This window comes from Seriola aureovittata, chromosome 6 (genome assembly GCF_021018895.1).
Source record: "Seriola aureovittata isolate HTS-2021-v1 ecotype China chromosome 6, ASM2101889v1, whole genome shotgun sequence".
NCBI lineage: Eukaryota > Metazoa > Chordata > Actinopteri > Carangiformes > Carangidae > Seriola > Seriola aureovittata.
This window is the reverse complement of record NC_079369.1, coordinates 18,139,058-18,162,887: the sequence shown is the minus strand read 5'-3', so window position 1 is coordinate 18,162,887 and position 23,830 is coordinate 18,139,058. Positions and strand designations below refer to the sequence as shown.

The 23,830-nt window shown below is 41.0% G+C and overlaps 2 protein-coding genes across 3 annotated transcripts; one reads left to right on the top strand and one right to left on the bottom strand.

The window, feature by feature from the left end:
* Positions 1-35: 35 nt before the first annotated feature.
* On the top strand, positions 36-7,574 carry ddx49 (DEAD (Asp-Glu-Ala-Asp) box polypeptide 49). The gene is made up of 13 exons (XM_056378181.1): positions 36-298; positions 805-928; positions 1,839-1,924; positions 2,321-2,442; positions 2,899-3,086; positions 3,994-4,134; positions 4,555-4,630; positions 5,105-5,181; positions 5,313-5,410; positions 5,572-5,646; positions 6,166-6,254; positions 6,492-6,563; positions 7,281-7,574. The coding sequence occupies exons 1-13, from the start codon at positions 184-186 to the stop codon at positions 7,455-7,457; spliced, it is 1,440 nt and encodes a 479-aa protein (XP_056234156.1). The 5' UTR covers positions 36-183; the 3' UTR covers positions 7,458-7,574.
* LOC130170664 (regulator of nonsense transcripts 1-like) lies at positions 7,566-23,295 on the bottom strand. 2 transcript variants are annotated; one of them, XM_056378179.1, is made up of 24 exons: positions 22,913-23,295; positions 22,396-22,538; positions 20,974-21,063; positions 20,255-20,422; positions 19,129-19,309; positions 18,732-18,893; positions 18,339-18,426; positions 17,945-18,043; positions 17,633-17,741; positions 17,156-17,315; positions 16,708-16,826; positions 16,417-16,581; positions 15,887-16,001; positions 15,317-15,460; positions 14,584-14,797; positions 14,327-14,444; positions 13,655-13,811; positions 13,285-13,427; positions 12,946-13,120; positions 12,560-12,641; positions 12,227-12,391; positions 11,495-11,715; positions 10,710-10,832; positions 7,566-10,462 (listed from the first exon to the last, which is right to left on the bottom strand). In XM_056378179.1, the coding sequence occupies exons 1-23, from the start codon at positions 23,081-23,083 to the stop codon at positions 10,713-10,715; spliced, it is 3,309 nt and encodes a 1,102-aa protein (XP_056234154.1). In that variant the 5' UTR covers positions 23,084-23,295; the 3' UTR covers positions 7,566-10,462; positions 10,710-10,712. The 2 variants fall into 2 exon arrangements, with proteins under 2 accessions (XP_056234154.1, XP_056234155.1); XM_056378180.1 differs by having other exon boundaries at positions 18,342-18,426.
* Positions 23,296-23,830: the final 535 nt, after the last annotated feature.

The following is a 23,830-nucleotide window of genomic DNA, read 5'->3' as shown; positions in this document are numbered from 1 at the left end:
GCTCCGCCAGCCTGCAGAGGAAGGATAAGACGTCGCGTTGTTGACGTAGTAATACGGCGACCGTTGTTTTAACGCACGAGGATGTTTTACTGAACATTAAAATAGAGTATTTTGGTGATTGTTTTTGTTTTATACTCTACACAGAAATAGTCCCCAAGCCTCGAGGAAGGATACACATCAGACATGGGTGACTTTTCGTCGCTGGGGCTCTCAGACTGGCTCATTAAGCAGTGTAAACAGCTGGGAATCAACAAACCCACTGCTGTCCAGGAAAACTGCATGCCAGCTATCCTAGAAGGTAAGAGAGGCTGTGTTAGATCTTCAGGTTGAAAGAATATCACCTGGCTATCTACCTGTCATGTAATTATCTTACTGATTACCTGTGAACAGCCGGATCAACAGTTTGGACCAGTGATGCTGATCTACCTTGAAAAATCTATCAAATTAATGTTTAGTAGTTATCAGTTAAGATAAAAAAAACCACAGGAAGAAGCTAAGTACTCATATTTACTTTCAGCACGTGTATCAAACGTGCTGACACGCTGTTATTTACAGTTAAACTATGTTTTTAGAGCTGTTTCCTTCGTTTGTAGGGAATGGGAGATCCGGAATGAAGCTACTTTCCCATAATTCTCTATCATGAAATACACAGGCTGCCATCAAAACTGTGTAAAATGAAATTAAAGGTGGACATTTGAAAATGTGTGGCATCAAAGTCTTGCTGAATTTACCTAAATAAAAAAAATAAAAAATCAAGATAAGAAATATTGATAATGGTGATCTTCATTTCTTGTTAACACACAGGTCGGGATTGCATGGGCTGTGCCAAGACTGGAAGCGGGAAGACAGCAGCGTTTGTGCTGCCAGTGCTGCAGAAACTGTCAGAGGATCCATATGGTATCTTCTGCCTCGTGCTCACTCCCACCAGGTCAGTGCGCTGTGGTGTCAGAGAGAAAGTTTGGAGACTTAGCTACGCATTTGAGTCCAGTGCATTTACATAAACATACACACACTAATGCAGCAGCTATTAGTTCACATGAGCTTCATTGTTAATTTATAGATGGTTCTTTTTTATTACTGGTTGTGTCAGATCATGTCATTTCATTGGAGTGTGTTAAAAGTAAATGTTTTATTGATCCAAAACATCAGTGGTAAAGAACCGGCTTGTGTGTTCTTCAAAATAAAAGTTCAATGGCTCTTTGTTTTATACTGAACTGTCTAAATAATTGGTAAATGGACTGCACTTATATAGCTTTTCTCGGTTTATTGACCACTTAATGTGCTTCACACAACAAGCCACATTCACCCATTCACACAGCGCTTTCTACTACTCATGCAGCGCTTCTACCAAACATACACACACTCATACACCGATGGAACAGCCATCAAAGGCAATTTGGGGTTCAGTATCTTGCCCAAGGTCACTTCGACACGTGGACTGAAGGAGTTGGGATCAACCCACAAACCTTCTGATTAGTGGACAACCTGCTCGACCTCCTGAGCCACAGTCGCCCATCCAGAATATAAATACTCAGGTCTTTGGCGTGTCAGATACACATAAGCCACAGATCCTAAATATAGTTTCTGAGATATAATGAGTCTTATTCCAAACCACTTACCATACCTTAAAGTTTATCAGTGAGGATTTCAGCACAGACGATTGTCATTTCTGCCCACAAGGAAAGCAAGAATATTTTCGAATAAATATTTTTCCATAAAATCCATCATGCATGGGTTATTGATACTTAAGCTAAACGAAATATAATTGTGATAAACATTTTTAATACATTCCCTCCCATATTTTCAGGTGATAATGTTGTAAATGTGATGTCATGCAGGGAGCTGGCCTATCAGATCGCTGAGCAGTTTCGAGTCTTGGGGAAGCCTCTGGGTCTGAGGGACTGCATTATCGTCGGCGGAATGGGTAACTACACACATCACTGCTGCAGCTTTCCTTTCTGTTCATTCAGCAGCTACAACACAACCAACATGGCGACAGACTCTGGGGAATTATTTCTGCATAGGGCAAGATTTTTTTTCTTGAAGAATCTGCCTGTTTTTTGTTTTAGATCTTGAAAAAAGTAGTCTATGCACTACTGTGTTTTCTTTGTGAAGTTCTCCATGTGTGCATATAACTCACAATTCCCACAGATATATTGTGTCTACATGAATATGATCCCGTGTAGCCACACACCTCTGTTATGTTGCTTTCGAAAGCCCATGGTTTGAAAACTGTTGGGCGGCACGGCTGCTGCAGACACACAAAGCACACATACGCCTCTCCTGCGGGCTGATGTCATCACTGCTGTGTTACTGACAGACATGGTGAGCCAGGCCCTGGAGCTGTCCAACCAGCCACATGTGGTTGTAGCGACGCCGGGCCGCCTGGCCGATCACATCCGCAGCTCCAACACTTTCAGCATGAGCAAGATCCAGTTCCTGGTGAGTAAAGGAGTTTTTTTTTTTGCTTTAACTGGCACATTCTGGATTTGTACGTCCATGTTTATCTTGAGTAGACTAAGCAATTTAATACTTGTGAATAAGCAGTTGTTAATGTCAAAAAGATTCATAAGACAGATGGTTCAGCATATACATCTTTAATTTCTTTTAATTTGCTCATTAACATTAAATTACTTAGGTGGCAGGATTTGTACAGGTCCTTTAAAGTCTGGACAGTCTTGAAAAATAAAAACAAATTAAATCCAGTGCTAAAATATGTTATCATAAAAATTTGTATCAGAAGAAACTAGTTCTATGGTTGTAATTCTTATTGTTCACCCACAAAAACTGTGAACAGACACATTTGCATGTTCTTTACTATACGTTAAAATACCTTTTAAAATCCACCATTTCTTCTGCAGCTAACTCTTACAGTTATTGTGTTTGTGTGTTTGTCAGATTTTGGACGAAGCGGACCGGCTGTTGGAGCAGGGCTGTACTGACTTCACCAAAGACCTGGAGGTGATCATGGGGATTTTACCAGCCAAACGGCAGACGCTGCTGTTCAGCGCCACGCTCACCGACACGCTGCAGGAGCTGAAGAAAATCGCCATGAACAAGCCTTTCTTCTGGGAGAGCAAGTCAGAGTGAGTAACAACAATACTTAGCAAAGTGTCGTGGAGACGACAGAAAGACATTTTGACTTGACAGCGTAACCAGAGATTGCTGCTGTTTCAGACTTTGTGTGCAGAGGAGTGAACTTTTGTATTTGTAAATGTCAGCCGATCTTAAAGAACAGTCAGGGTCAGATTTGTGTTTGTGTCTCAGTCTTTGCCCCAAATCTCACGAGTTACTCATCAAATGCCTTTTGAGGTGAGGGAGGGTCGTGCAAATAATGGGAGACAAAATGTTAAGTGTGGTTGTTGAGCATTTACTGCCGTTAAAACGATTTACAGGGTTCAGACATGCAGAGATGGCAGGGTCAAACGTGCTCGGATATACATGTATCACAGAGTGGTGATAGAAAATGTAATGAGCCTGTTTTCTACAGCAATACCAGTTTCAGCAGAGAGAGAGAGTGAACACACCATAACACAGAATACAGGAGAGTCGCAATGCAAACAATGTTTTTTTCCAATAAAAAACAGAGCAGGAGTTCGTGCGTGCGTGCGTGTGTGTGTGTGTTACATACAGCTTGATTGAGCTGCAGTGTGGTGACTACACTCCTGTTCATTCATTATTTGTGTTTACTTCTCCTATCAAAGGGTCTGACGTGGCTGAGATAAATTTGGCTTGTGTTATGAAATCAAATTAGTGATTTGACCTCCTCTTGATTTGGGCAGTTTTCATCTGGCTGAACATGACCACAGCACAGACAAGGTTGTTTTTGGTTTTTTTTTAACCTGCGTTGCTCTGTTTCCACATTTGAATATTAAGTCAACCATGATTGGGTCATTACTATGAGGGACAAATCATTTAAATATTCCCATAACGTTTTTCAACCTGGGCCTGAACACGGAGGAGTGAATTCATCAGTCCTAATGTTGTTGGCAGGACACGAACAGTGGAGGAGCTGGACCAGAGGTACATCCTCACTCCGGAGAAGGTGAAGGACGCCTACCTGGTCCACCTGATCCAGACGTTCACTGATGAGCATGACGACTGGTCCATCATCATCTTCACCAACACGTGCAAGTAAGAAGCCCAGAAGGTCGTGCACTCTGCTGCTGTGCGGTCTAGTGACTCTAATGCGATGCACTTTCCAATGGAAGCCTTACGGCCTTCATGACACTTATAATGTTAGTTTTCTGAGAGTCTGCCAGTGTGTTATTAATACATGCTTACATACATTGGATTGAAATTTTGTCCGCCTTTTATATACACATTTGTAGAAGTAGTGAACTAATTACTGTATTAAAAATAATGCACCTTTTATTGTTAAAAGCTGAAAAGAAATTTGGCAAACAAGCTGAAAATATATATTTTTTTTAATGTTTTAGAATTAAACCCGGAGTGTGACCAGTAGCCCAAGGGTGTTGATTTGGTTTGGTTCACATGAAAAAGCATAGTTTTCTCACAAAATAATTCTTGTTCATAATTTTTTTTTTTTTCCAGGAATTGCCAAATCCTCACCATGATGCTGCGGGAATTTAACTTTCCAACAATCTCCCTGCACTCCATGATGAAACAGGTGAGAACTTATTTTCACTCTAAACTGAGTCCATGTCTGTGACGGCGGATCAGGCTGCTGCCTAATCACTGAGAAGTAATATAGGCTGCTGGAAGACAATTAGGCTCATGAGGGAGACACCACCACGTTTAGGAGGAGTGACAGCTGAAGGAGAGACTGCACCAGAATCTGTTTTTTAACTGGTCCAGTTTGCACAGACAAAGATTTTGACCTTGCTTTGTTGGAGAGAAAGGTTAAGACAGAGGTTTCCTCCAATGTGGCGGTGTGTCCTTTATCTCCATCCGTCAGAGCTGCTCGACAAGCTCGTGCTGGATGTGATCATCGTATCCGTCCAATTAAAGGGGCAAAGACAGAAACGTGAAGTGAGCACAAAGCCCCGGTGATAATGGAGAGACAGTTAGTGTAAGGGATTAAAGTGGATTATACCAGATGAATGGGCCTTCAGAATAAATGAGAGCTCTTTATCTTCTCCAGAAACAACGATTTGCAAACCTCGCCAAGTTTAAGGCCAGCGTCTACAAAATCCTGATTGCGACAGATGTAGCTTCCAGGTAAGAAGCTTTACTGAGCGGCTGCGTGTCTGGCCCACTTCAAATTTTATTTACAATTCTTATCAAAGCAGCCTGACAGGCTGCAGTCGCGTCGAAGTTTGACATCCTTTTGTGTTATTCTTGACGCGCAGGGGTTTGGATATTCCGACTGTCCAGGTCGTCATCAACCATAACACCCCCGGCCTTCCCAAGATCTACATCCACAGAGTCGGGCGAACAGCAAGAGCAGGTGCGGTTGTGGTTGTTTTTTGGAAACTTTCCTCAATTAAGTTCCCTGTTGGTGACAAGTTCAGAAACGCCAACACTGATGCTCCAGTGTCCTCTATGGATGACTTGCTCGGTAGGATTACATGTCTAAAATGAACGTGACTACGTTTCCTTCCTCTGCAGGGAGGAACGGAGTGTCCATCACACTGGTGACACAGTACGACATCCACCTGGTCCACTCCATCGAAGAACAGACTCGTAAGTCACCTGGTTATAAAGAACTTTGTGTCTTTGGTTGAATGGACTCCAACGTCAGCTACTGTAGGGTTTGGTGGCTGCAGGGTGAACATCTGGTTTACTTGAAATGAAGCTAGTAGTGATGCAGCATTTAGCTGCACAGATGGTTCAGATGGTTAGATTGTATGTTAATAGTTATGGTCTGGAGGGCATCAGAGACCGTCAACGATGTGATGTTTCTCAGCCAAGTTAATCTCCCTCGTTAAAAAGTGAGACCTCCTAAGCATTAATATGGCAGATACTTGAAGTTTGTACTACTTGCTTGCTTAAATAGAAAGAGGTCTAATGATATCTGTCACTGCTCTTATATAATTTTTTCAGTCAAAGGAGAGATTGCTTTGTGATAAGATCCCAGGAGAGATAAAGACACATTACAATGACCCACTTGAAAAAGCTGGGAAAGGTCTTTTTTACAAACACTAGTTTCAGCCCAGGTTCAAGTGTGCCTGTTAAAACAGACTGTCTGTTGCGTTTCTACAGAGACAAAGCTGAAGGAATATCCTGTGCAGGAGAAACAAGTCCTGAAGATCCTCACGCAGGTCAACGTGACCAGACGGGAGTGTGAAATAGTACGGATGACTCTTCTCTTCATTCTCAGTCTTCTCTTGGTGTTAGATGATTGTTTCCTCTGTCCAAACCTAAATTAATGATGGATTTGTTCCATAATTTAAACTATTTTAAAAACCACTACTCCTTTTCCATGTTGACTGACTGGAAACCGTTCTCCAGTCATGTCTATTTATATTTTTCAAGTTGAGATGTCGGGTGTAATTTTGATGGTAACTCCTTTTTTTTCTGTCGTGTAGAAACTCGAGTCAACAGACTTTGATGAGAAGAAGGAGATCAACAAGAGGAAACAGCTGATCTTGGAGGGGAAGGCAAGTTGGTTTCTGTCAACAACTAAAATGTTTATTTTTGGCTCAAAGTCGGGTTTAATGTGTGAACGCAAAGGTCAAGTTCAATTTATTTTACAGGTCCCATAGGCTCCTGTCATTTCCTAGAGAGGAACTAATACGTAACTGTAAATTAATGTTAAGGTTCCTGGAAAGAACAATCTAATTTGGTCTTCATTGCAGGGAAACTGGACACTGGATTATCTAAAGAGTATCAGTGCACAAGGCAACTCAACAATGTGAAATTTGTCTACAGGCAAGCATACAATTCAAGAAACATGGAAAACAAAGTGTGATTGTTTACTGGGGTTTAAATTGAGTCCTTTCAAGGAAATGCATTTGGAAATCAGCATCTGCTGATAAACTCAGAACTAACAAATTAGTTTGTTAAAGAAAACTTTCTAGGAAATTTGGAAGTTACAGACCTGTAAAATAAAGCCTCTAGTAACACTGATTCTTATGTGGTACTGATGTGTGCAGGGTTCCTGGAATATACATATTTTGATTGTTGACTTTTGAGACTGACCATAATAACAATGAGTCAAATCTTGACAAAGTGCCCTGTATAGTAAAATTCATCTCTACTTATTACAATGGTACAAGTACTCTTGATTTTAACGGGGCCTGTCCTGCAGTGAGTTAGGAAACAGGTTTAATTAAAAATGTCCTGTTTCTGAATGTTTGATTCAACTGCTGTTGCAGGATCCGGACCTGGAGGCCAAGAGGAGGGCTGAGCTGGAGAAGATCAGGAGCCAGAAGAAGAAGTTCAAACAGAAAATCCAGGAGAGCATTCAGAGACAGAAAGATGCTCAGCTGAAAAAGAAACTGATGAAGAGAAAACAAAGAAAAAAGCAAAAAGCCGTGCAGGCAACAGCGTGAAAACTTCACGCTCACATACTCATGTGTATATACTAGTTTTATTACTGTGCAATATTTTCATATTTGTCAACAAGTGCAAATAAATTTAAAACCATTAAAAACAAATGCTGAAGTTGACAGCCTTTATTGATTCAGGTTAACAAGGGAATCACCATGTTGCTATGAAACTTCACTGCAAATAAGACTCAAATAGGTATTTACATCACATTGAGATCGCTACTCCATTAATTTAATCTCTACCTGTTGATGTAGAGAATCAAAGGTTTGGATGCAAATGTTTAACAACTCATCTACAACTGAAACACGTCTTCAATGATCACTGCACATGTTGCAATTAATTGTGGCTCAGTAGATGGAAAAACACCAAAGCAATAATATTATGGCAGCAGGTTTTTAAAGCTATAACATGTTAAGAGTTCAGTGGAACGGGTTGATATGAGAAACTAAATCATCGCACAAATGAGATTTGCCGATGTCAACAAAACAGAACTATCTCTAAGTCAATTAAACAAGGCGACGTCTACTCACAACATGATTGTCAAATGTCTGTTGAAATGAGAAGCACGTGAGAAACAACAGTGGAGTACATTCTTACTGTGTTCAGAAAGCGTCTTTCCTGGAAGAGTTACAAAACTACAATACCTCGGACAGTTCGAGGAGAAGATACAAAACTCTAATGAAAGGAAACGGCGGACGCCTCATTCCTGTTGTCAGCAAGTTGCTACAAAAAACAGATTTTGGTAAAACTACACAAAATGGCTAAATAACATCCAACTGAACTGAAAAACATGACGCACAAAGCAGCAAATCATCTGACAAAAGCAAAGTTTGGATCAACTCAGGGTTCTGGTTCACAGTTCTCCAGGAAGAGGGTTTAGGATCCACATAAATCTTGAGAGGAACTCTACAAGGAATACATAATAAGGGCAAAACAGCTTCACACAAATCAAAAGTCCACATAAGAAATTCTACCAGCCTGTTTGTTTTACTCCACAGAGAAGGAAGGTGGCTTTTTTCATCCTACCTTTACACAACCCAGCTGCAAAACTCACTGACCTCCCCATTACCTGGCCTGATTTTATTAAAAAAATAATATATAACAAGTCCTTTTCTGTGGGTTTCTTGAGCCCTCTGGTGTCTGGAAGGGTTTAGATGCTGGTAGTTTGGTTTAACTACATTCATGCTTGTGCTGCAGCTGTTTATCTGAAGGTGAATGGTTCTAGGCACTGATTCACTTTTCATTTATCTCCTTGCCATCATCCTATCAGTACTGATGGCATTTCCACTAGGATCAAGTGTCATTTTAATCCACACAAAGAATCCTTTCAGATTAAGACAATTTTTAAATTACAGGGTGTATGAGTTTCAACAGATTTCCTTTATGAAGTCTGAATTTTCCAACCCCTAATTACCTTTAAATTTGAAGATTTTGGCCACTGCTCACACAGGCAGTATACTTTGTGTGGCGGGGTAATATGGCCATCAGCATGGCTATATAGCCTGGGAACATTCACAAAATCAACATTATGTGTGTGAAATGACACTGGGTCAAATCTGTGGCCATCTGTTGGGACTGAAAAGTCCTCAAGCCACATGTATCCCTCTAAGGTTTTAACCCTTGCAATGACCTGAACTTGTTTTCCAGATATGGAAACTCATATCCTTCTCTTCCTCAGCCACCTTCCTTTTCTTCTTAATCTTAACCTGTGGTGGATTGATTGCCACGACTACTATTATCCTCCTTCCCCCCCCTCTTGTTTGGTTTCTTTCACCTCAAGCAGGGATTTGTGTGATGAGTGTGGACAGTCCACAATCCCCTGAGGAATCACTCAATGCAAAGCATTCAAGCATTTGCCAATCTAAGCGTACACAGAGTGTTTAAAAAAGACATCTGGTCATGAAGCACTACCGGACATCAACAACTCCTGCCTTCAAAAGATTAAAATAAGGAAAAGCCTTCGCTGAAACATCAAATGACACTGAGTTGAATATTCAGTGCTGGTCATGTTTGATAGTTTCAATGACTTTTTTGCAATTTTGTGCTCTGTGATAAGAAAGGTACTTCAGAGAAGAAAAACTGTCCCATGATGATCGCGATATCTGTGGGATATCACGCCTCATGCCTTGAAAAAACAGTCTGAAATCCCCGTGCCACTCCACCACTGACGTGTGGTCGAAACCACCCCATTAAAGACCTCGTGAATGAGCCAGTGGTTCTCAAGGCAAATGAAAGGTATTTCGATTCAAGGCTCTTTAATATCAGACTCAAGCACAGAAACCGTGTTTTTATTTCCTCTCCGAGAGGGTGTGTCGACCGCTGCTTCTTTCAGAGGCTGCTGAGGTTTTTGGGCCCAGGAAATGATTGTTGGTGCCGCTCTCCTCCCATGATAAACCTAATTTAAAATAGTCCGGGACAGGTTGAGCAACCAAACGACTTTTAGTATGGGGATTTTGTGTTGCCTGTTTGAAGGCTTCCTGCAACCATGTCCGACCAGGTTTGGAGAACTAGTTTTTCAAATTCAGTTGGAAGGCTTTGGATCCTCCTCTGAAGACGAGTGGAAAAACTTTTAGAGCTCTCCTTTCTTTCCTGGTGGCTGTGAGGTGAAGGGGGTTGGGTGGAATATTTTGGTGGGAGTTGAGCCTCATTTGGATTCCCATGAGAGACCGTTGAGATCTCTCCTGTTTCCCTCGGCAGCTCGACCACACGCCGCCATCTTCTCGACTTCCCTCCTTTGCTTTGCACGGGCATCGGTCCCTGCCTCTCGCTTGTTCACTTGGCCTCTCTTGCCATCTCCCTGCCCATCTGTTCGTGCCCTCTTCTTCTTCTACCCTTTTATTTCTCTCGCTGGTCATTGGTTTGGTTTCGCTATCCCGTCGCTTTCACTCGGTGGTGCTTCGGTTGTAGCAGAGGAAAACAGGTATCCATTTTATGTTTTTATTATTTCCCAGATTAAAAAGCTGATGAACTAAGCTCTGCTCAAGCCTAGCTCCCTTCTTCAAGCATCCTGCAAGACACAAAGCAGAGTTTATTAGTTTTACAGATTTAAAAAGTCAAAACAGCTGGCAGAAGTTAGTCTGTCTATCAGAGCTTTTTACAAGTAGTGTTTTTAGCCACCCAGAAAGTGAAAAAAGAAACACTTCCAAATGCCCCATAACTTGCATTTTATAGAGGAAAAAACTGAATGTCACAAATGTGGTACTGTCCAAACCAATGCGCTACACTGCAGCTAAAGACAGGCTTTATGTACTTACACTTTAGTACTGTGACAGTCCAGTCACCCCGCCATGCTGGTATGCACGTTCACCCTGGTAAGTCGAGTCCTGGGACAAAGCCACATCGATTTGGGACTTGAACTCATCGCCCAGGTAACTGTCCTGGAGCACAAGAAGACAGACACAACATTACAGCAGGCATCTTGAGACAAAGGAGATTTCCTCAAACCTTTCTAATGCAGGGCTTTATATAACCATAGTTTTTTTACTGGCCTTACTGAATTCAAATTATAAACGACATGACATGAAAATGCAACAAAAAAGTATCGCCAAATAGGTTCTATACACTATACAAATAAACAACTTATTAAACTCTTTAGATCTACATATTAGCACTTTAGTCACTTTACAATATCTGTCTAGATTAAGTTCAACAACATGCAACTAAATAAGATAGAAAATAACCTCATAGGCCTTGTTATAGATAAAGACAGTTGATCTCACAATACAAAGTATATGATAAGCAAGCCATGTTTCACAATGAGGTACGCCACAAAGACTATAATGGACTGGATGGAGGAAACCAATTTCAACTATAGTTTCACAAGTGAGATAAGCAGTAACATTTTAAGGATCAAAAAAAAAGGGGGCACAGGCCAATTAATCAGTATTTGTGTATTTTCAAAGCAAAACTTATCTGAGAATTAATGTATAAACATGAATCATTTTTAATAAGTGACAAAGTACAAATGACAAACACTTGAGATATTTGTGATAATAATCAAACATAAATATCGTGAACAGATCTTAAATATTTGTGTTACCTGGGAGAGCTCTGGCTGGGAGAGGCCAGGCTGGCTCATCTGAGAGGGCTGGCTCATGGAGATGTATCCCTGTGTCAGTGGCCCCTGGGAGAAGGACTGGGAGGCTCCATCCTGGCTGGCCTGGCTGTTTGGTCCATTACCTTGACTGGTACCCTGGTTTCCAGAGCCACGGACCCTCTGACGCCCGCCACGCCCAGGCTTACCCTTCATAGCTCCACGACCTTGATGAATTTAAAAAATAAAAAATAAAAAATAAAAAAAATTCAGAACAACAACAAAAAAAAAACTTGGTAGCCAACCATTGTTCTGAGAGCATAACATTTTTGATGAATTAAGTTTCCCTGTAACTGAAGCTTGGCTCGCACTGGGCATTATTGCTGGTGGACAATAAAGACAGGGTGTGATTTCAGTCCCTGTAACTTGACTTGTGGATTTGTCAGCTCTTTTTATCTGGAGTTCATAGCACAGGACACTACATTAAGTAGACCAGACTGTATTTTTCCCTCAGTTCATTTAATTATAATCAGCTATTCATCAGGGCTGAACAATTAATCACATTGTTATCAAAATCATGTGAAACTGAAATGAAAAATTACCATTCCCACTAAAATGTGATTAATTTCACATTCACAACATCTGTCAAAATAATCACAATATTTTTTCTGAATATTGTTCAGTCCTTCTATCCATTACAAAATACTGGTTATCAATTATTTCATTGCTGTACTATACCTGCAGCAGGGCCATTGGTCTGACCCAAGTAGCTGGGTGGAGGCATTGGTGGCATCACCAGGTTGAAGGGTATGGGGATATTCATAGCAGCCATATGACCGGGGCCTGCCCCAATCATCCCAATCTGATCATGAGTTTGAAAGTACATGTTGGACGGACGTCCAGCTGAAAGACAGCATACAGAACAAGGCTCATGTCAGTTTTGTATTAAGAAAACAAGACTAGACAAGAACAAGGTTTTGCTGGAGAGTAAATACAGCCTGTTGGTAAAAGAGCTGATCATAGGTTATTATCTCGAGTCACACCATAAATACCAAAGAAATAAATAAATACCAGCATTGCTGCGGTCGTAGGCAGAGCCGGGGATGAGGGCCTCACGGGCATCGTACATGGCAGTGCTCATAAAACGTCCCCCCTGGAAAACACCACACAGTCGCCATTTACTATAGTTGCACACTTCACACATTAGGGCTGCTAAAATGATTTTCACTGTTGACTTATGAACTACATTTTATTATCATTGAGGATAAAAATATTCACATTTTTGTCACCTTTGCTTTAAAACTTTAATCAATACTCAGGCTGAATAAAAGATGTGGAAAACGTCAGCAAAACAAATAAATTTCCTAACGACTTGATCAATCAGTTTGTCATCATGTCTTATGATGCAAGTATGATGTAAGTTTGTCTCCATAGCACAATGGGTTTGTTCTACTCACAGGGTTGATGGTGTTGACCAACTTGCGGGGCTTGCTGAATTGCATGAGGCTCTCTCTCAGGTTGTTGAGGGGCCCCTCCACCAGGACCTTCTGCTCTTTGTAGTTGTTCAGCAGGTTGTTCCACAGCGGTTGCTTAGAGAGGGCCTTGGGGTTCCCCACAATGATCACACCATACCTTCATACACAATACATACACAGGACTGCTGATCAGGGATGGGATGATCTGATTTGCATGATTCCTAATTAGCTTTTACAAGGAAATATAAATAACTAATCACAAACTAATGAGCTGTCTGTTATCCAGTGTGATTTCTTTAACAGTTTGATTGAGGTTTTTACTTGGCTCTGGTCAGCGCCACGTTGAGACGACGGGGGTCATTCAGGAAGCCGATACCCTGATGCTCATTGGCACGAACACAAGAAAGGATGATGAAGTCCTTCTCTCTGCCCTGGAAGGCATCCACACTGGCAATTTCCACTTGCTACGAAGGAACATGACGGAGATTGCATTGTAAGAACAAGAGAAAAAAAGATTTTGTCCAATGCCACAGAGACAGCAATGAAAACCTTAGTAAACTAATATCAAACAAAACAATCACTCCTGAGTTGCCTTTGACCAAGTCACACAAACACAACTACTCCATTTTCGCTCAGTTGACATTATTTTGAATCTGAAAATAACTTAATGACCTTCTCGTGTGTGGGGTACCTGATAGAGTTTGGTGTGCAGGGAGCCGCTGAACTGCATGTACTGGACCAGGTAAGAACGCTGACCCTCATATGGGGTGATGATGCCGATTTGGTCAGGTTTGGCTCCAGCCTTCAGCAGCCTGGTGGTGATCTTCTCGACATTGGCAGCCTCCGTCCTTAAAAACATCAGCAGGGAAAATAACCTCAAGTTAATGGGAGTAGACTAATAAAACTTCAATCATGTCTATTTTGTCTGAACTTTGCACACCCTGCAAAATAAAGGTCAGGCTTATTTTATTTGTAAAGCTCCAAATAAATATAGAAAAACACCAATTGATGTAGACACCATTTTTTACTGCACTGCTCAAATTAAAGAAAAAACTACTGAAGTAAAAAAGCTAACAAAAACACATAACGGGACCAATTTAATCTAATTTTTCTGAGTCCAGCCTCCATCAATGAGGGTAGTTCATGAAAATAAGTCGATTTTTTAAGAAATTCTGATTCCGATTCAAAGGAAATCCCCTTTCACTGTTCTGTGGAGGTGACCGTTATGAAACTACCTTGCAACTATATAAGCCTGTCATACTGGATTTGATGTGAAAGCTGTGAGCAAGCAGCCCCTAGTATTCAATGCACTTTGTATATGAATTAATTTAGAGCTTTTAGTTACATTACCCAAGAAAATTACCTGTTGAGGTAGGAGGTTCCAGAGCTGGCAATCTCCTCCTGGCCCTGAGTCACATAGAAGAACATGGGCTTGTCCGGCTGTGGCCACTGGAAGTCAAAGCCTTTCTTGATGCGGTCAGCTGGGGAGAAAAAGGAAATTTCATTGTTTTTAGTCTTTAGGAGTTTTTAGATCCTTTTACTTGGTAATGTACCAGCTTAAATGAAAATTAATTTGCCCCTCCATCAAACAAGATAATGAACCACTGAATCTTGACAAACCTGCAGTGACACCATTTTGCAGGGAGCCCTCATAGAAGATGTTGGAGGGGAAGGCACTGAGAGCTGGGTGCATGCGGTACTGGACCTGCAGGCGGATAGGCCGGATCCCCAGAACCACCAAGCGTTCAAACAGGGACTGGGACAGGCCTGCCTTGGCTGCCTTCTTACACATCACCACAGGACCCAACTGGCAGTGGTCACCCACCAGAATGAGCTGGGAGGAAGATGATGAGTCACACAAGTGTAAAATGTGGGTTTATATAACTGCATAATACAAGTTTTTGTTTTTTTCTGGATGCTCAGGATTTATCATTTTGTAACAGATATAATTCATGTTATGAATTATATGCCATACAATTTACTTCACATTTTAACAAGAAAAATTCAGGTATATGTTGACACTAGCAGCTGATCATGTTCCTATGACACTCTGTTGCTGCTGATTTCAGCAGAGAGCATTGAAGTTCTTATGGTGTTTTCATTCACTGTTGGAGTGAAAACTATGACACAAAATAAAAGGGGTCATGTTAGACCTTGGAAAGATTGATACATAGTAATATAATCCAAAAACTTGGTAAACTTTTCCTGGTCTTAAAATCTACAATACAGTTAAGTCACATACAGTACTGAGCCAGTGTCCTCAGACCTGCAGAAGTATGTCTGTACAGGTGATATTTAAATATCACCAAACCAATAATTTGGTTTAGTTGTCTTGGCCAAATATTTTGTGTACCTGCTTGGCTCCCAAAACCACAGGCACCATACACTCCGGCTCGGTGGCCTGGGTGCTCTCATCAATCAGGATGGAGCGGAACTGCATCTTGGCCAGGCGAGGGTCTCCAGCCCCGACACAGGTACAGCAGATCACATCAGCGTTCTGGAAAACAACGAGGAAGATAATTTACAATCCTCAACCACAGGAGAGTTGTAGTGGTGAAACACAAGAGGGTCTTCCATTGTGACTATGATGACAAATCATCAGTGTGTCAGGTGGTGTTCCTATGTTAAGAACTCAGGTCTATTCAGTTTCCAACAAAGTAGAGAACACAGATGAGAACATAAGAAAACAAAGTTATGTAGTTATCACAACACTCGGTATGGAGATGATCATAGCAATAATAAGCACCGTCAGAGTGAGTTTTATTTACTTGGCCAAAACTATTTATTGCACTAGCAATGCTTGAAAATCTGGAGCTGACCACTTTGTGCACTGAAAACTGCTGGATGCAGTGAAAGGAAACCATTCACAGTAACAGTCTCAACTTAAGTTGTTTAGGTGTAACACTTTGAAGATTCTCCTCACCATGAGCAGCTCCCTCTCAGCTGTGCGTTTCAAAGCCCTGTAGCGTTTCTCATCAGCAGATGACAGCTCACCAGTCTCATCCTTCAGTTGCTGTAGTTTCTGAAGCTCCGGCATACTATGGAGACAAAGACAAATCAGGGCGACTACAGTGAACCCTGACTAAATTCACACTGGCAACTATACACAACAGTGCTAATCTGATTACTCTGTTTAAAATACATGCATCCTGTGGTGGAGCATTTTGATTCTGTCGGTAACATTTCAGGCTCAGATCATGGCTCGATATCCACAGCTGTCAAATTAAATCTGAACCTTGACTTGCATTGACCCCGTTTGCCAAGTTTTGAGTATGAGTATGGAAACCTGGTGAAATTTGAAGTTAAAGTATCACAAGAACAATATGGGAAAATAATTTAAAAAAAAGCCTGTGTACCATTCATATTTGGCCCCCTAGTCACAGAATTGGTTAATGTAAAGAGCAATAATAACTTTGGTGTCTGGAGGACTTATTTTCCCTACATGCCACTGACCTGTCCATGTTGCTGATCTGATTGTGCAGAGCCAGAAAAGACACTGGTGATTCAATGGCCTCCCGGCTCTTGGCACATAGCCTGACGACCTTCAGCCCAGTCTTGTCGATCTTCTCAGTCAACTGGTCCACAGCAATGTTACTGGGAGCACACACCAGAACTGGGCTGCATGGGACACACACATGCGCATCATAGAGAGAGTGAGCGGGGAACCATACAGTTGCTGGACTAACAAAAAAATGTAAGGTTACTGTTTTTTTGAGTATGTAACTATAAAACTCTTCGTCTTACCCATTGCCCTGTCGGGACAGGTGGTAAACGATAGTGGCAGAGGTGACAGTCTTCCCAGTGCCAGGAGGACCCTGAATCAGACTGAGGGGCCTCTGCAGCACTGTCTTCACAGCGTACACCTGAACACACAAGTAAGGAAAAAAAACAGTTCAGGTGAACTGCTGCAAATACAGCCATCACACCCTTCTTAAAATATCTATCCTGCATTGTATTCAATTTCCTTGCAATGAAGATAATGTGAGAACCAAATCACACATTAAAGCCATAACAGATAACATGTTTATATGTCACTTAAATAAAGGCTTGCCCTACTTAACACAAGTCACAAGCCTCCTAAAAGTAAATTGTCAGTAAATCGATGCACTAATGTATGTAATAAATCACAGTAAAAGACGGCGAGTCATACAAAAAACAAGTATCACAGGGACTGTGTTTAGTGAAGTCTAACCTGTGAGTGATTCAGGTCAGGCAGGCCCTGAGCAGTGAAGCGCTTTGGCAGCTGGCACTTGATGGTGACATCCTCCACCTCATGGCCCAGCAGTTTGTGGTAAATATAGCCAGACACTGAGGTCTCATCCACTGCAAACGTCTTAAGGGCGCTTTGCATCCTGCAGCAACAGAGACACAAATGTTGGTCATTATCACTTATCATTAGAGAACCTCTGCTCTTACTACAAGAGTGAATTTGAATCGACATCTTTACAAATGTCAGACATGGCATGGGGTTAGATAGATTTAGATTAGATAGATTTATACAAAGAAATAAGTAAACATTGCACATTTAGCTCTGAGCTGCATGCAGGAGGGAAAAAAGAAAGAAATCTAATTACATCCTGTAATGTGGAGTAATATGGTGATTTAAGAGCAGTAAAATTAAATATTCACATCACATCTGGAATTTAAGAGGCATTAGATTTCAGCCTACCTGTCAAAGGAAGTGGACTTCCACACAAAGTCCACCTGGAAGTTGTGGGGTATTTCCACAGGTGCTCCAACACTGCTCCGCAACTCAATGGCAATTTCATCCCCATAATCTTTAGACACAAGCTGTTAAGGAAGTCCAGCATTATCTGTAAAATATGTCTAGTAAATGGGGGTGGATGGGGCAACGTAATCTCCATTAGTCTTTTATAGTTAGATTTTGCATTGCCATCTGGGATTAGTGCCAGTGCAGTTAGCCAGACTTGAGGACACTGTAATGCAATAGATGATCAACTGGTAACAGTGTAAAGGATACTGTCAGGGACTTTGATGACATGGCCAATGCCTTTCCACAGTGGAGCCAGGTCTCCCTTGTACCGCAGGCAAATTTCATCACCTTGCATCAACCGCATATCTAAGATTGATAAAAAAAACACAAGTTAAAAATCCTTCTATGCTCAAAATGAGCCACAAATGAACTAAGGAGGATGAGCTATGTTAACGAACTAAATGATACAGTGCTGTGCACCTACAAAACAGCACAAAACCCCACTGCAAAAACAGAGGCAAGATCAAAACCAAGCACACATGCCACCAAAAGATGCAGGGTTGGGGGAGGTTGCGTGCAATTCTGAGGACTGGAGGGGGATGGGGAGGGGCTCTATCTGCACCACAGAACCACGGGGAGGAAGTCAAGCTCAGAGAATTACCACCTGAATCCGTCTTGGGCAGTGTGAAATAGGCAATCCGCTTTTTATTCAGCCCCAGGTCCCACCTGACTGTTATATTGTCTTGGGTCTGCAAAAGAAAAATAATAAAATAAATATCATTAACTAATAATCAATAGGTCAAAGGCATAATATCACACCGCTGTGGCATTATTCCTGAAACCCTAGAGCGTGCAGTTAAAAAAACAAAACATAGCTTAAGCAAAATGCTTTGCATCATAAAAAAACACATCTGTGGTATAATCATAACTGCAGTAGGGAAAAAGCATCATATGCCTCCATTTTAACCTTCAAGAATAAAATAACCCTCATTGTACATGTAAACACCATTCTGCAAGTTACAAAGTCTCCAACTTAGAATTGGCGCTCAGGTACCTGGGACTCCTTAAGCTTCTTGTCGTAGTCAGCCTCCAGTTTGACCAAAGGGCCAAAGATGTTTTGGTACTGGTAGGCATCCTCATAGCGCAGCAGCACATGCTGGGGCTCCTCGTCCACGCCAGGTTTCTCCAGGTCTTCCAAGGTGGCAGTGGGATTGTCCTGTGAGGAAAGTCACAGCAACTATCAACTTGAGTCACATTACACACTCTTAATCCACTAACAGATTCCACTTCTCACTGACGGATGCCTCTTAAAACTAGTATTCAACAGATAGATACCAATCCTGCTAAGCAACTGTCACTGACAGCCCTTCAGCCTGTTCTAGTCACATGAAGTTTGCAATCTTCTGGTCTCAACACTGCTCTGAACAAGTCTCCAAGCATGTCAAATGCACCTTCCATAGCTCCTCCAACTTGTTGATCTGCTGGGCGGTGATCTGACGGGCTCGAAGCTGCTCCTGCTCTGATGGAATCTTCACCAGCCAGGACAAAAAGCAGCGATCCTGGATCAATGGTTGCCACTGTGAGCTGTCCCAGTTGATGTCTTTTAAGCTACTCTGGCTGGCACATGGCTGCCTGCATGGGGACAGAAGGTTCAGAGAGAGAGAGAGAGAGAGAGAGAGAGAGAGAGAGAGAGAGAGATAGATAGATAGATAGAGAGAGAGAGAGAGAGAGAGAGCGAGAGAGAGAGAGCGAGAGAGACACAAACTTAGCTAACGTGAGGTTTTAAAGTAATCAGATTATTCCAAAGGATATTATCAGTTTTCCTTCCTTAAACTGATTTGTCAGCCTGGTTTCTTGTATACATGTGGACATAGAAAGGGTTAATTAATTGCCACAGAGCAGCAAGAACTAGTTAAAGGTTTGTGGACATTAGCAAGGATTTCCCCAACCAACACATGCAGACTAAATATCTAGCTCCTTGCTTCTGTCTGAGTGAAGTCACATTTCGGTGGAGGGTGGAGATCTAACAGTTGTAGTCTAATAAATGTGATAGACATGATAATCGCTGCAAGCTCCTCTGCTTCTTACTAGCTCATCAAAGACGTATCAACATATGTTGGCTGATAAGTAACACATTGTAGAACGGTAATGCCAACTACATGTTTGGTAACTTACAATGTTACAGTTACAGTCAGCAAACCAGACAGCACTGACAGGTTTATATCTCAAATGTAAAATGCTATGCTCAGTATATATCTCAGTGTATTTTCATATGCAAATTTAAGGGTTCCTCATCGGCCAGGCACTAGTCTTTAGTCATAACCATACTGACCAATTAATATATTAATTTATTTGGTTATTTTGTCATATGTTTAATATCATTTTAACCGAGATACTTTATGCTTTGTGATTAAATAAAAATGTTAATAATTTTCATTGTTTGATTCTTCAGAGTAGCTTATAATGAGAGGTTCAAAGCTATCCTCAAGGATAATCTTAACCAAACATTCATTTTGATTTGTGGGCATTGGATACTGGACAGTCTATGTTCAAAGCTACTGCTCTGACAGCACTTACCTGCAGAGTAACACCACCACAGAATCAGCCTTTGCTGGGATGAAGCCCAGGAGGAAGACATTGCGACAGCCACAGTTGTAACACTCCAGCACCGTCTCACCCAGCGGCCCATCTTTATGCAGTGTCACCTCTTTGCATTTGGCTCTCACCAAGTGGTTCACAATGTGGCTGGAAGTAAAAGAATGGGAGTCAGATGATTAAGAAAAACAAAACAAAACAAAAACTAAATCAGGCACAAATCAATCTCACTTATGACACTTGTTTTGGTAGCACTGCTGCAGAAATCTATTGGTAGTTTGTATATTATATTGACTTACACTACAAAACACTGTACAGACACTGTAGACAATTTCAAAGCCTTAAACATTGTACATGGGTTAGTGTATTGCAAATGTCAGCTGACAGGAAATAAACTTGTTAAGTTAAACACGATTTCCTACCAATGCAAATACAATGAAAAAGCTTGTTTACACTAAAATCATGCAGAGCCATCTTTATACACACTCAACATCATCTGCATCAACGCTGGCTGATTGTGATGTGGTTGATAACTGCAAATGTTTGATGACAATCGTACTATGAAAATTTAATAGTAGAAAAACCCAGTTGTTGCAGTGTTTGTTATTCTGATTTTTTAAATTCAACATCTGGTCTATTTCAATAGCTTTATGTTCTGATACTTATGTGTGAGGTAATCTGATGAAGTGTTCATTACACACCTGCCAGATGTGTTGCCACGTCCATTACAGAACCACTTCTTGCTGGTATTGCAGTACACCACACATGCTGGATCATGGATACCACAGTAGCTGAAAAGTAACGACATATCAAAACAGGATATAAGTTACAGCATTATTTAGTCAAAAATACAGCATGAGTACAGGGTGTGTTTTTAAAACGTTCAACAATAAACATGAAATGTAATCGTGTCATGCACTCTCCATACAGGCAGGACACTTACACACACTAATTTAATTTCTTTAAGTTAAATTTTTTCCAACAGTATAATAAGTAGTTGCAATTAACATGTATATGTGTTCAAAACTTATTCATGCCAGGAAAGTCTAACTTTCATTTAACAAACGCTCTTCGATTTGTTTAGGAACTTCATCCTAGTCACAGTAGCTACCCCAAGGCTGGGAGACAATGGCATTTTAAGTGCAGTAATAACATTGAATCCTCCTTTTTCTAAAGATTATATCCTTGCCTGGAAAATTTCTCAATAATGTCTCCAAACAACATTAACTATTTTCCATGTGTATATATTACTGTACATCTAAAAGAGGTCGAATGATTAATACAGATAATCAATTTATCATTTTAGCAATTTTTCCAGCAAAAACGCCAAACATTCCCTAGTTTCACTTTCTCAAATGTAAGGACTCTGATTTTCTTTGTCATATATAATATAGTAAACTGAACATCTAGGTTTTGGACATTTTAGATGCTGCTTCAGACCGTGGGAAATTATTCAGGGAATATCCTAACATACAAAATGATCAATAAATCAAAAAAAGATGAATTAATTGACAATGTAAATAATAAATAAAATAAGTAAATAATTGCTAACATCTACTAATTAGAGATATGTGCATAGTTTGAATGAGTACTACTAGTAACTACAATCAGAAAAGTTGTAAGAGAATAGTTAACACTGAACAGTTTGTGGTGTTCAACATCAACGGCCACAGAGAAAATAAATACTATTAAAACAGTATTGTCCAATCATATAATGAACTACTAATGCAGTTTAACTATTTCCTCAAGGATCCATACTCAGTTGGAAATAGATCAGGCAAAAAAAGCTAATGCTAATGCAGTTTAACTCAACAGTTCTGAAATTAAATGCTCCCTTCATGAAGTTTATAAAGTTCAGTTTTTTTGTAGGTGTTGATTCAACTTTATTGTCATTTTGGAGGGTGCAGTGTTTCAATATGTCAATATTTCAATGTCCACCCATTTATATCAATATATAAACATTTCAATAGCAGCACAAACTAAATCTTTTTAAATTATCATACAGTTAAATCATCTCTTCTCTGAATCAGTTTCAACACAAACTGAACATTATAACCTTCGTGAAAAGAGGATTTATTGCAGGACTGTTGCATTACTAGTGTGCAGATGTCCTGGCATGGTACCTGCAAGCGTGCACAGGCAGGTCTTTGGTGTAGTACGTGTCTTCTTCATCCTCCTCAAAGTTGAGCTCGGCCAACAGTTGGCTGGCTTTGGCCACGGAGTCATCCACTCCACCATTGTGAAGACCCTCATCAGGACCATTTACCTGTAGAACAACACAAGCTTTACCAAACAAACTGAATGCTAATGATTAGCAGCTAGCCGCTAGGGCGCGGAAATGCCAGTTGGTTAACTACAAGTTGACAGGTTGTCAGTGTTCTTGACGCTTAAACGTGGTCATTAAAGTTGCACCGGGGAATCTGGATAGTTCAAAACAGGCACTGTAAGACAGTTAACATCACTTTAGGGGTTTAGTTAACGGGCTTTCTAGCTAACAACGAGCTAACGGCTAACAGCTAGCTAACGTGAAGCTAGGTAAAGCTACGTCCAATAATAGCGAGCTAGCAGGTTAGCTAACTGCCGCTAACGTCTGTAAACCGCGCTTTATCGAGCCTTCCTGTAAAATTGAAAGCCTCAGACCTGGCTGTCCAGCTGGCTCTGGGTCTGGCCTTGAGTTTGCGTCTGGCTGGGAAGGGTGAAATCGGTGAAATCGTACTCGGAGCCTTGGGTATCCGCTCCGAGCAACTCCGCTTCCTCGGTGTCCAAGAAGGTGAGGGTCTGGGAGCTCGGCCCGTACGCCTCCACACTCATCTCGACTCTCAACTTTCGCTTTACTGAACGATTTCCGGTGTTCGCCTGTAGATGAACAAAATCTTCACGGTATTTGTATATCGACAGCCCTTTTAGAGGCCGACGCCGAAAGTCTGGATTTGAACCCAAACAAAAAAATGGAACAGATCAGAACCTCGATAGATCCGGCAGGTCCAACAGAGACGGCGACGGACTCCCTGCGCCGCTCGGTGTGTGACGTTTACACTGTAGGATGTAGACCAGAGACAGGTCATCAGAAAAGAGCTCTCACTCTGATGTTTTTCCGGCAATCAAAACAGAATCATGAGCCGCTGCAGGGAAAATGGGGAAAATACCTATTGAATGCTGACAGAGAAATCCTCACTCCCCAATAATTTATTGATGTTTGCCTTTTATAACCGACAAACGATATAATAATAATAACAATAATAATAATAATAATAATGTGATAATAACAATAATAATATCACGCATACTCATACATAGCAATATACAGTACTGTGATCCAGATGTGCAGACAGACCCTCTGCCCCCTGTAACTAGATGATTTAAGTAGTGATAAAGTGAATCTCAAATGGAGTTTAATAGAGACTGATTTTAATTGACATTAAATCACACACTTACTAAATACAGAGGAAGGGGTCTTCTTCCTCCTTGTAGTTTTACAAGGAAAACAATTCAACTTGATGTTGGCGACCTTTGATTTCCTGGTCTATTGTTCCTGATAATGTATTCACGATATCTACA